At 34.9% G+C, this 12078-nt stretch overlaps 2 protein-coding genes across 2 annotated transcripts; both read left to right on the top strand.

Moving 5' to 3' along the window:
* The first annotated feature begins 4305 nt into the window (after positions 1-4305).
* LOC107935567 (cytochrome P450 82A3) lies at positions 4306-4950 on the top strand. The gene has a single exon (XM_016868193.2). It carries the CDS (start codon positions 4306-4308, stop codon positions 4948-4950), a length of 645 nt encoding a protein of 214 aa, XP_016723682.1.
* An 841-nt stretch (positions 4951-5791) lies between these two features.
* Positions 5792-9303, top strand: LOC107935555 (cytochrome P450 CYP82D47). The gene is made up of 2 exons (XM_016868183.2): positions 5792-8337; positions 8474-9303. Exons 1-2 carry the CDS (start codon positions 7396-7398, stop codon positions 9128-9130), a joined length of 1599 nt encoding a protein of 532 aa, XP_016723672.1. The 5' UTR covers positions 5792-7395; the 3' UTR covers positions 9131-9303.
* Positions 9304-12078: the final 2775 nt, after the last annotated feature.

Below are 12078 nucleotides of genomic sequence, written 5' to 3'. Positions count from 1 at the left end.
TGAAATGATAACGAATATCTATGTGCTTTGTTCTACTATGAAATGTTGGATTCTTTGTCATAGAGATAGTGGATTTGTTGTCACAAAATATGGTAGTTGCACATTTCTGTTCTTGTTGGAGATCGGTTAACATTCTCCTTAGCCAAATGGCTTGACAAGCTGTTGCAGTTGCTGCTACATATTCAGCCTCTGAGGTTGACAATGCTGTTGTAGCTTGCTTCTTAGAACTTCATGTGATCACCCAGAACCTAGAGTAAAAACAAATGCTGATACACTTCTTCTATCATCTAGAGAACTTGCCCAATCACTGTCTGTGAACCCACACAATCTGAAATCTAAAGTTTTTGAGTACCATATGCCATACTCCGAAGTTCCAGCAATGTATCGCAAGACTCGTTTTGCTGCTCCATAATGAACCTTTGAAGGTTGCTGCATAAACCTGGAAATAACACCAACAGGAAATGCAATATCGGGTCTAGTGTGAGTCAAATAGATTAAGCCTCCAACCAAGCTTCTAAACCTCCTTGCATCTACCATTTCTTCTCCATCCTCTTGCTGCAATTTTTCATTGATATTCATGGGTGTAGCTGCAGGCTTGCAATTAAGCACACTAAATTTACTGAGAAGATCCTTGGCATATTTCCTTTGTGAGATAAAAATTCCATCATCAGCTTGATGAATTTCAAGATCGAGGAAATAATGCAATAAACCCATATCGGACATCTCAAATTCATTCATCATTTGAGACTTAAATTCATCAACAAGTAAGTTAGAGGAACTAGTATAAATGATATCATCAACGTAAAGACAAACAATGATGAAATCATTTTTACCTTCCTTTTTCACGTACAAGGTGGGCTCGTTCTCACTTCTCATGTACCCTTTCTTCTGAAAATACCCATCGATCTTGTTGTACCATGCTCGAGGGGCCTGCTTCAATCCGTACAACGCCTTTTTCAGCTTGTAAACTTTTGTTTCATTTCCCTTCTCTATGAAACCTTCTGGTTGTGTTACGTAAACTTCCTCTTGTAGATCTCCATTGAGGAACGCTGATTTGACATCAAACTGGTAAACAGGCCATTGCAATTGTGCAGCTATTGCTAGAACAAGCCTCACCGTTTCGAACCGAGCTACTGGAGAGAAAGTTTCTTCGAAATCAATACCATATTGCTGTGCATAACCTTTCGCTACAAGACGAGCTTTGTGCTTTTGAATGCTTCCATCTGCACCGAATTTTGTCTTGAACACCCACTTCAAACCAATTGCATTTTTATCTTCCGGCAAGTCGACCATCTCCCAAGTTCTATTCTTTTCGATGGATTGTATCTCCTCCATCATTGCCTTTTTCCATTCTTCCTTATCAGCAGCTTCTTCATAATACTGAGGATCTGAAACGGCTAGGGCAAATTGGTAGGATGCATAAGTGTCATCAGCATATTTCGGATTTGGCTTTTTGACCCTTGTTGATCTCCTTAGTGGAATTGGCTCGTCAGAAGATTCTTCAAGTGTTGTAGATATTGCTGGTGCAGGCTCCTCCTTTTTATCTATAGAATCTTTGATGGGAAAAGAAATCTCCTGTTGTACCTGTTCTACACTCATATCCCAGCTTGCATTTTCATCAAACACTACATCTCTTCTACTTGTAAATTTTCCACTATGAGGGTTATACAATCTATATGCTTTGGATTGAGTACAATAACCAATGAAAATGCATTTTTCAGACTTTTCATCAAGCTTTTTACGAGCATGAGAATTTAATAAAGCGTATGCAACACACCCAAAAATTCTTAAATGACTTACATTAGGTTTCCTACCACACCAAGCTTCATATGGAGTTTTATTCATGACAGCCCTTGTTGGTGAGAGATTCAGTAGATAGACAGATGTTGCCACAGCTTCCGCCCAAAACTGATTTGAGAGTCCCTTCGCTTGTAACATGCTTCTTGCCATCTCCACAACAGTTCGGTTCTTCCGCTCAGCGACACCGTTCTGCTCAGGAGTGTAAGGAATTGTTAACTCCCTATGGATGCCACTGTCCTCACAAAACATATTAAACTCTTTGGACATGAACTCTCCACCTCGATCTGTGCGAAGAACTTTGATATGGCAGCCACTTTGATTCTCCACCATAACCTTGAATTTCTGGAACTTTTCAAAAGTTTCTGACTTGTTTTCCAAAAAATACACCCAGCTCATGCGACTATAATCATCAGTAAACAGCAAGAAGTAACGGCTCCCACCCAAGGACTCGGTTTGCATAGGACCACATAGATCAGCATGAATTAATTCTAAACATTCAGTAGCTCTCCATGCTTTTCCAACAGGAAATGACTTCCTAGTTTGCTTTCCATAAATGCACCCCTCACATAAATCAAGAGAGACAATTTTCGGTAGTCCAAGAACCATACCTTTATCACTCAGTAATTTCAGGCCTTTAATATTGAGATGACCATACCTCAAATGCCATAGCTTCGAGTCATCCTTTGTACTTGCAGCAAGAACAAAGTTCTCCATGTTTGAAACATCCAACGGAAACATCTTGTTTGGTGTCATGTTGACATGGACTCGTTTGCCTGATTTTTTGTTTTTGATGATACATGCACCATCATCAAATACGACAGCATATCCACCAGCCATTAGTTGTCCAACACTCAATAAATTGTATCCTAAATCAGGAACAAACTGAACATTGTCTAACATTTTTCCTTCTCCATGGCTATTAACGATTTCCACAGTGCCTTTTCCTTCAACTTGCATCTCCCTTTTGTTTCCAAGTTGCACCTTTAGCTTTTGTGACTCGTCGAGCTCCTTGAATAAGGATTTGGTACCCGTCATGTGATTCGAACAACCGCTGTCCACAAACCACCAATCACTTGACTTATGGTTAGTATCAATACAAGCCATAAAAAGCTTGTTTTCTTCCTCACTTTCTGATGCAAAATTCATTTTTTGATATTTATACCAACAATCAACTTTTACATGCCCATATCTATTGCAATGGTAACATTGAATGCCATTTTTTGTGTTACCTTGCTCATTCGATTGCCTTTGTCCATCATACCTTCCTTTGCCTCTGCTTCTGCCATAGCCACCGCTACGACCTCTACGAAATCCTCCTCTTCCTCGTCCTCTATTTGTTGAACGGTTATTGTCACCTTTCACTTGAAATGCCTTCTCTTCACTATTCTCTTCACTCCTTTCTGCTGATCTATTGATTCTCGCCTCATGAGATTGAAGAGATCCCATCAGTTCATCAACGGAAAGAACTGACAGATCTTTGGACTCTTCTATAGCAGCCACAACATGATCAAATTTTGTCGTTAAGCTTCGTAAGACTTTTGCTACAATTGTCTCGTCTGAAATTTTCCCACCATAGGAGCGCAATTGACCGACTATTGTCCTTGTTCGTGACAAAAAATCAGCAATTGATTCACCATTCTTCATCATTAAGGTCTCAAAATCACGTCGTAGTGATTGTAATTTCACTACTATGACTCTTGAATCACCTTGATATTCTTTCTGCAAGATTGACCATGCTTCATTCGATGTGGTTGCTGCTGCAATTCGAGAGAAAATAGAGTCATGAACTGCTTGCTGGATAATGAACAACGCCTTAGCATCATTTTTCCTGACTTCTTTCAACCTCCTATCTTCTTCTTCATCAGGTTCAAGTATGTCAACGAACCCGTACTCCACCAAGTCCCATAGCTCTTGCGATTTGAGCAATGTCCTCACCTTGATGCTCCACCACTCATATTTCTCACCATTGAAAATGGGTATGAGTGGTTGAGAGGAAGAAAAACCAGCTGATGCCATTCCAAAAACACTCACTCTTTTCTCTCGTGTTTCCCAAAGACCCTAATGGACCCAAACCTCACTTTCACTCAATTGCCTAAAGGATCGAACCTGGCTTTGATACCAAAATTGTTGGAGAATAAAACGTGAGAAAGATAGAATAATATGTAGGAAAGTTGCTCTCTTATTAATGAATTCTGAATGAGTAAAAAACAAAGAATAAATGCCTATATTTATAGGCTTACATGAAAACTAACTTAAGATAAAAATAGCTAACAAATTATTTAGTCAAACTAGAAAATTTGAAACTACCAAGATACTACCAAGATTTTCTAAACATCCCACCAATATTATTTTGAATTATTCTCAACAAATCCAACTCCCTCGTATAAATCTTCTATGAATTTCCTCGGTTTTCCACAACGAGACAAAATTCAAAGATTGAATGTATATATATTCTTATCTCTGCTACTCACTTCCCATTTCTTATCTTAAAGTGGGAATCTGGCGATGGATTATTTCCATTCAGTCACAGCAATTCCAACTGTTGCAATCATTGCCTTTCCACTACTGTTTCTTTTCTCTTTCCTATGGATCTCAAGAAGAAACAAAAACTCGAAGAAAACAGCACCAGAAGCTGGTGGAGCATGGCCTATTATTGGTCATCTGCGCCTCTTAGGAGGGCCACAACCACCTCACATAAGCTTGGCTAACATGGCTGACAAATATGGAAGAATGTTCGCCATCAAGTTGGGTGTGCATAGAGCTTTGGTGGTGAGCGATTGGGAGATTGCTAAAGAATGTCTCACCACAAATGATAAAGCGTTTGCCTCTCGTCCAAAACTTGCAAGCTCGGAACTTTTGGCTTACAACAGAGCCATGTTTGGCTTTGCACCGTATGGACCTTATTGGCGTCATATGCGCAAGATAGCCACTATTGAGCTCCTCTCCAATCACCGACTCGAATTACTTAAACATGTAAGGGAATCCGAGGTGAAGACATCTCTGCAACAGTTGTACCAGCTGTGGAACAAGAAGAGAATTGCTAACTCTGATAAAGTATTGGTAGAGATGAAGGGATGGTTCGAAGAAGTTACTCTGAACGTGATTATGAGGATGATTGTAGGGAAGCGAATTCCAAATTCCAGCGAATGAGTTGAACAGTTGAAATGGAAGAAGTCGATGGATGACTTCATTGTACTAAGTGGAAAGTTCTTAATATCAGATGCTTTGCCGTTTCTGAGATGGTTGGACATATGTGGAGACATGAAGTGCATGAAGAAGACAGGGAAAGAATTGGACCAAGTTGTGCAGGGATGGCTACGAGAGCACAAGCAGAAAAGAGCTGAAAATAAGGCAAATGGTGAGGAAGATTTCATAGGAGTGATGCTGTCTATTCTCAGTGATCGGGAGGAACACCATGCTGATACAATCAACAAAGCCACTTGTCTCGTACGTGCATATCTCTTAACCAAATAGATTGTTATTAATGACATATTTAAATTGTTTTTGGTCAAGATTGCTATTAATAACATACATAAGTTGGAAATGCTATTATTTCATTGTTGATCTTTTCATGGTATTTGATCTAACAGAGCCTTGTCTTAGCCGTGGAGGATAGCACATCAATCACATTGACATGGGTCTTATCTCTGCTACTCAATAATCGTGACAAATTGAGTAAAGTCCAACAAGAACTAAATTAAGTAAAGTCTTCAAGTTTCATTCTAATCTAGAGCTTTCTTCTCCTCTCTTCAATATTTTTTAGAAAAATTATTAACAAATTTAATGTGTAAACACTAACAGTTTGTTTGATTTTAGACGTATATTTAATAAATAATCTCCTCGTCTTCCTACTTTTATTTACCAATCCAGCAATTAACTACTATTGTTTGTTGGATTTTAGACATATGAAATATTATAAAATATCATCGATATCTATGGAATCAACTAATAAACTATAATATAATTTAAACAAAAGTTTAATCAAAATTGATTTACACACGAAATCAAAAATCAATATGAATACTTCCAAAATGACAAATTTATCCTGTAATATTATCGACTACTTATCATCACAGATTTGGTTTTGATTAAATTAATGAAATCTATTACTCTAGAGATCTATGTCATGGGTCTGTTTTTAATTGAACCATATGATCGGTTTTAGTGGAAAATGATGGAATCAATAAAATAAAATAAAGACGTGTTAATAATAAAATTTAATTGCATTCCATTAAAAATAATGGATACCTGTTTATTGTTCTATAAAAATGGTATTGGACAAATGGAAATTGAACATTTCCTCATCAAACTTTATAAGATACTAAGGTACTGTATGCTTATCCATACCACATTAATAATAGCAAAAATTTAACGGTGGTTGAAAGATGAGTTAGATTACATTTCTCTTTCTTTCCACTATTATTGGTCTTGATTAAAATAATTGTTAACTCCATGATAATAGTAATTATTGGGTATGATATGGTAACCCTGATCATGACCATAGTTTCTTCTATGTATTATTCTATTCACTTTTGCAATGGCGTCAAACAAGTGGATAACTTTTATAATTTTTTATTTACCATTCATTATTTTGTACAACTACCAAAATGCATGAGATTTAACCAGAGTATTTTTTAAAACCTTTTTCATGATACTATTATTGTAGGAATATATTAGATCGATGCATGAAAGTTAAAAAAAAAAGTTCTCTAATAGATTATTATCAACTATCCTTTGTCCACAAAAATTTAATTAAAAACTCATCTTGAATATTATATAATTATATTCACTCAGAAATTTAAAATCTTGTAACCTTTAGTGCATCTAATTATAACAATCAACATCTTATGTTTACGAGAGCCAAGGCTGGTGTTTTTAAGACCAAGGTCTATATGGTTCTTGCACACGAGGAAGTTGATCCTGTGAATGTGCATGAGGTGATGAAGCATCCATCTTGGCAGGAAGCTGTGAAGGAGGAATTAGATGCCCTTCTCAAGAATGGTACTTGGTATTCTAATTTGTTATTATTTGTATTCTAATTTAGAAGGGTAATTTTTCTAATTTGTTATTGTTTGTATTCTAGCTTAATAATTGAGTAATATTATATATTTAATTTGATGTATTTATTTATAAATAAATTATTGCAATATATAAAAAAACATAAAATATATATTCATAAATATAAAACAAATTCAATTAAACAATGAAAATATAAGAGAATCTTAAATGTATTAATTGGAAACAATTTTTATAAAATATTTTCAAGAAAATTACCAAATAACAGAAAATATTTTATGCTGATTTATTTAAACACCATAAAAAATTAATTTTTTTTAAAAAATAAATCATTTTTCAAAAATCAATTTTTTTTAAAAATCATTTTCAAGAAAATAAATGGAGCCCAAGATTGGAATTAGTATAACCTGTCGTCTTTCTTCACATCGCAGTACTTCGTTGATTTTCTTATATGGCTTCAAAATTCCAATATCAGTAACGTAAGTTAGTGAAAGATCAATATACGATAATTACGTCAACAACACAACAATGCATATATATGCATTGTCTGTATCTTAGATTGAAAGTAGAAATTTGGCGATGGATTATTCCCATTCACTCACAGCAACTTCAGCTGTTGCAATCATTGCTTTTCCACTACTATTTCTTTTCTCTTTTCTATTGATATCAAGAAGAAACACAAACTCGAAGAAAACAGCACCAGAAGCTGGTGGAGCATGGCCTATTATTGGTCATCTACGCCTCTTAGGAGGGTCACAACCACCTCACATAAGCTTGGCTAACATGGCTGACAAATATGGAAGAATCTTCAGTATCAAGTTGGGTGTGCATAGAGCTTTGGTGGTGAGCGATTGGGAGATTGCGAAAGAATGTCTCACCGTAAATGATAAAGCGTTTGCCTCTCGTCCAAAACTTGCAAGCTCGGAAATTTTGGGTAACAACAGAGCCATGTTAGGCTTTGCACCATATGGACCTTATTGGCGTCAAATACGCAAGGTTGCCACTATTGAGCTCCTCTCAAATCACCGACTCGAATTACTTAAACATGTAAGGGAATCCGAGGTGAAGACATCTCTGCAACAGTTGTACCAGCTGTGGAATAAGAAGAGAAGTGCTAACTCCGATGAAGTATTGGTGGAGATGAAGGGATGGTTCAAAGAAGTTACTCTGAACGTGATTATGAGGATGATTGTAGGGAAGCGAATTCCAAATTCCAGTGAAGGAGGTGAAAACTTGAAATGGAGGAAATCGATGGATGACTTCTTTGTACTAAGTGGAAAGTTCTTAATATCAGATGCTTTGCCGTTTCTGAGATTCCTGGACATAGGTGGAGACATCAAGTTCATGAAGAAGACAGCGAAAGAATTGGACCAAGTTCTGCAGGGATGGCTACGAGAGCACAAGCAGAAGAGAGCTGAAAATAAGGCAAACGGTGAGGAAGATTTCATGGGAGTGATGCTGTCTATTCTCAGTGAGGCGGAGGAACACCATGCTGATACAATAAACAAAATCAATTGTCTAGTACGTGCATATCTCTTAACCAAATAGATTGTGATTAATGGCAATTTTTTTTGGTCAAGATTGCTATTAATAACATACATAAGTTGGAAATGCCATTATTTCATTGTTGATCTTTTCATGGTATTTGATGTAACAGGGACTTATCTTAGGCGCGGAGGATACCACATCCATCACATTGACATGGGCCTTATCTTTGCTACTCAATAATCGTGACAAATTGAGTAAAGTCCAACAAGAACTAGATGTCCACATTGGTAAGGATAGACTACTTCTGACCGAATCAGACACCAAAAACTTAGTGTACCTTCAATCCATCATTAAAGAAACTCTACGCCTATATCCTCCTGCTCCGCTCTCTGTGATCCATGAAGCCATTGAAGACTGCACGGTTAATGGATACCATGTTTCAGCTGGCACTTGGCTTATTATGAATCTTCATAAGATTCATCATGATCCACTTATATGGGCAAACCCTTTTGAATTTCAACCTGAAAGATTTATAACTACCCACAAAGACATTGATGTGAGTGGACAGAATTTTGAACTAGTTCCATTTGGAAGTGGTAGAAGAATGTGCCCCGGAGTTTCATTTGCACTTCAAGTTTTACAGCTTACGTTGGCTAATGTGTTGCATTGGTTTGAGTTTGAAACCCCATCAGGCATAGCAGTCGATATGCGTGAAGGACTTGGGATAACGAGTTCTAAAGCAACTCCATTAGAAGTTCATATAACTCCTCGCCTTCCTGCTTTTGTTTACAATTCCACTAACTCCATTAGAGCTTACCTTGGGTAATTTGCTGCATTGGTTCGAGTTTCAAACTCCATCAAACAATCCAGTCGATATGTCTGAAGCAGTCAAATTAATGAGTCCTAAAGCAACTCCATTAGAAGTTTATATAACTCCTCACATTCCTACTTATGTTTACCTATAATCATAATAAATAAATTTTTAGTATTATTACTATATATATCTTTTTGCTGATTTAATATATTTATTTATTTTGAATAAATAATTTTATTCAAAACATGCATTATCAATAATCGTGTTGAAAGAACATTTCAACATACTAAAGCATATGAGAACGAAAGTCGATTAGAACCTTACCCCTGTATTGGTGGATATCAATGTACTACTAAAGCATCAAGTTGGAGTTGTTTATTGGGCTCTTCTAAGAAAAAATCACAGAGTTCATTTCATAAAGATATAATTTTAGCTAAATCATAAATTTAGAGTTGTTATGCCTCCGCTGCTTGGATCTACTCCTCACGAAAGCTCCACCTATTACTCGGACATATCTTTCGGGAACATTCCTTGACCTAACTGTCATATTAATTTATGTGAGCTCTACTCATTAATCGTCACTATTCAACCTCACTATCGTGCTTCATCTAAAGTGATTGAAAGCACGTCCAATCGCCACCCTATCTAAATCTATGGTGACAAACCATTTGGCCCATTATTCCTGACTTGCTAATAGAGACGTGACATATGGCATCTCGAGATTGTAGCTAAGGGTTTAAAATCTCTCAAATCTAACTAGAAAAAGGAACTCTCTCTTTCTCTCCGCTCCTTTCATTCCTCCTTCAACAACCTAACCCGATATCAACACCATCTTCGTTTGAACACCTCCTATGGTGGTTGTCTGCCTTATACCCAACGGGGTGAATCGCCTAATTCCACTGTCATTTCTGTTTTATCAAATCCAAGCATTAACAATTGATAAAGTAAGTGTAGACTCACTCCTATTCTGATATTTCTCTAATACCAAACTCAAAACCAAATATAAAATGTTATCTAAACTCAACCAAATCAACACGAAAACTACTACTATCATCCTTACAACTATTATGCTAAACGATATTCATGTCAACAAAGATATTATAAAGCTTACCCAAACTATTAAATTAGACAATTTGAATTAAAAGTTGATTTGAAATTAAATGCTTTTATCGTATGTGTCATTAAACGGAGCTTTCTACATTAGCATGTAACTTGTTAGATGGAGCTTTCTAGCAGGCAGGGGCTTGAGCTTGATCCCCACTTGGCTAAAGGGTATAGTACCCTTTTCAATCCCTTTGAAAATTGATTCTTAAATATTATTCTTAAAATTAGTCTACAAGTTTATCTTACTCGAAAAAAGATTAAATTGTTCAAAAAAATAAAAGTGTAAGGACTAGTTTTAACAGATGGTAAACATAGAAAAATTGCGTTAAAAGAAATGGAGAAGGGAGGAAAACAGAGAGAGAAGCAAAAGAGAATGCAAAAAATAAGGAAAAAAAAAGAAGAAAAAATAACATAAAAGAAAAAATGAAATTTCTCAAAATGAAAAAATATGGGGACCGATAATAGAAATTAACCTAAAATTTTTGTTTGTAATGATGATTTAATGTGCCACATCAGTTTACCATTTATATCGTTAATGACAATCAACGACTCAATGACTAAAATGTTACAGTGAGATAACTTAAGTGACTAAAATAACCTAAAGTAAACAAAAATGACTATTTTAGTTGTTTACCCATAATATTACTTATTTTAATTACGGAATGACATTCATATAATTTTCTAACCAAGTTAGTGACCGATTGACTCATACACCAACTTGATCCGGAGTTTAATAATAGTATAGAAATACAACTGATGGAACTAATAGAGTGTGTATAATAAAATTAAAATATATACAAATATCAAAATAAAATTTTAATTGAGTGGTAAATTAAATATTTTAAATAATGCAATTGGTGTGAGTTTGAATCCCATAATATCCATATTTTTATCTGTTTTTTTACGTAAAAAGATTAAAATACCCTCATAGTTTAATTAAGAATTGATGCCCAACTAATTCGTGACACCAACTCGACAAAAAAATTAAAAGTAATATAGATTTAATTAATTATTATCAAAATTAACTCAATATAAAACAGTTAAAAATCAGAAAATATCCGAATTTATATTAAAAAAATATGAATAGAAAAATCTAAGATAATTTCAAAAAAAATTCCTACACATGTACTTTAATATTTCCGAACACTGCCAAGCTTCAATAGGCTATGTATACTATTGTTTGTCAAAAGTAGAAAACGTGGGTGGATTTTGCGTGATCCTTTAAGATATGTAAGAGATTGAGCAATCTTACAATTATATCAACATTTAGTTAAATTACGTGATTAATCTCTGTATTATGAATTTAATTCTTGTATTTTAATTTATTTAATTTTCAACTTTAAAATTTTAGTTCTCATCAAACCATAATTATTACATTCATTAAGTTAAATTTTGCTATTTTCAAAGTTTAATGCGAAAAACATATTACCATATATGTAATGCCATGTCTTATTATTTTCAAATAGTACTCACTAAAAATTCAGTTAATGGATTAATGACGGTCATTTACGTCAAGAATGAAATTTTAATTTTTAAAAAGTACAGGGACTTAGAATGATCTAATTGGAGAATATGGACTAAATTTACAATCGCACACATAATACAAGACTAATAATTGAATTTAAACAAACGGATTTAACTACTGTTTATTGGGGTTAAGACTAGAATTTTAAAATTAAAAAAAAAGTTTAAGAGACTAAAATTCACCAATTCAAAAAATATAATGATCAAAATTAATCAAATTAAAATGTATGGGTTAAATCTGTAAGTTTTACAAAGTAGAGGGACTAATAACAAAATTTAACCTTAATTAAAGAAATTATTGTTCCTAGAGTGTGGGGGAATATATATAATTG

Source organism: Gossypium hirsutum, chromosome D06, assembly GCF_007990345.1.
Source record: "Gossypium hirsutum isolate 1008001.06 chromosome D06, Gossypium_hirsutum_v2.1, whole genome shotgun sequence".
Lineage (NCBI taxonomy): Eukaryota > Viridiplantae > Streptophyta > Magnoliopsida > Malvales > Malvaceae > Gossypium > Gossypium hirsutum.
This window is presented reverse-complemented; position numbering and strand designations above follow the sequence as displayed.

Bases quoted from the DNA above. Each gene is read 5' to 3' on its own strand.
- LOC107935555 (XM_016868183.2), top strand. From the start codon at position 7,396: ATGGATTATTCCCATTCACTCACAGCAACTTCAGCTGTTGCAATCATT. The intron at 8,338-8,473 runs GTACGTGCATAT...TTGATGTAACAG, and splicing joins TAAACAAAATCAATTGTCTA to GGACTTATCTTAGGCGCGGA.
- LOC107935567 (XM_016868193.2), top strand. From the start codon at position 4,306: ATGGATTATTTCCATTCAGTCACAGCAATTCCAACTGTTGCAATCATT.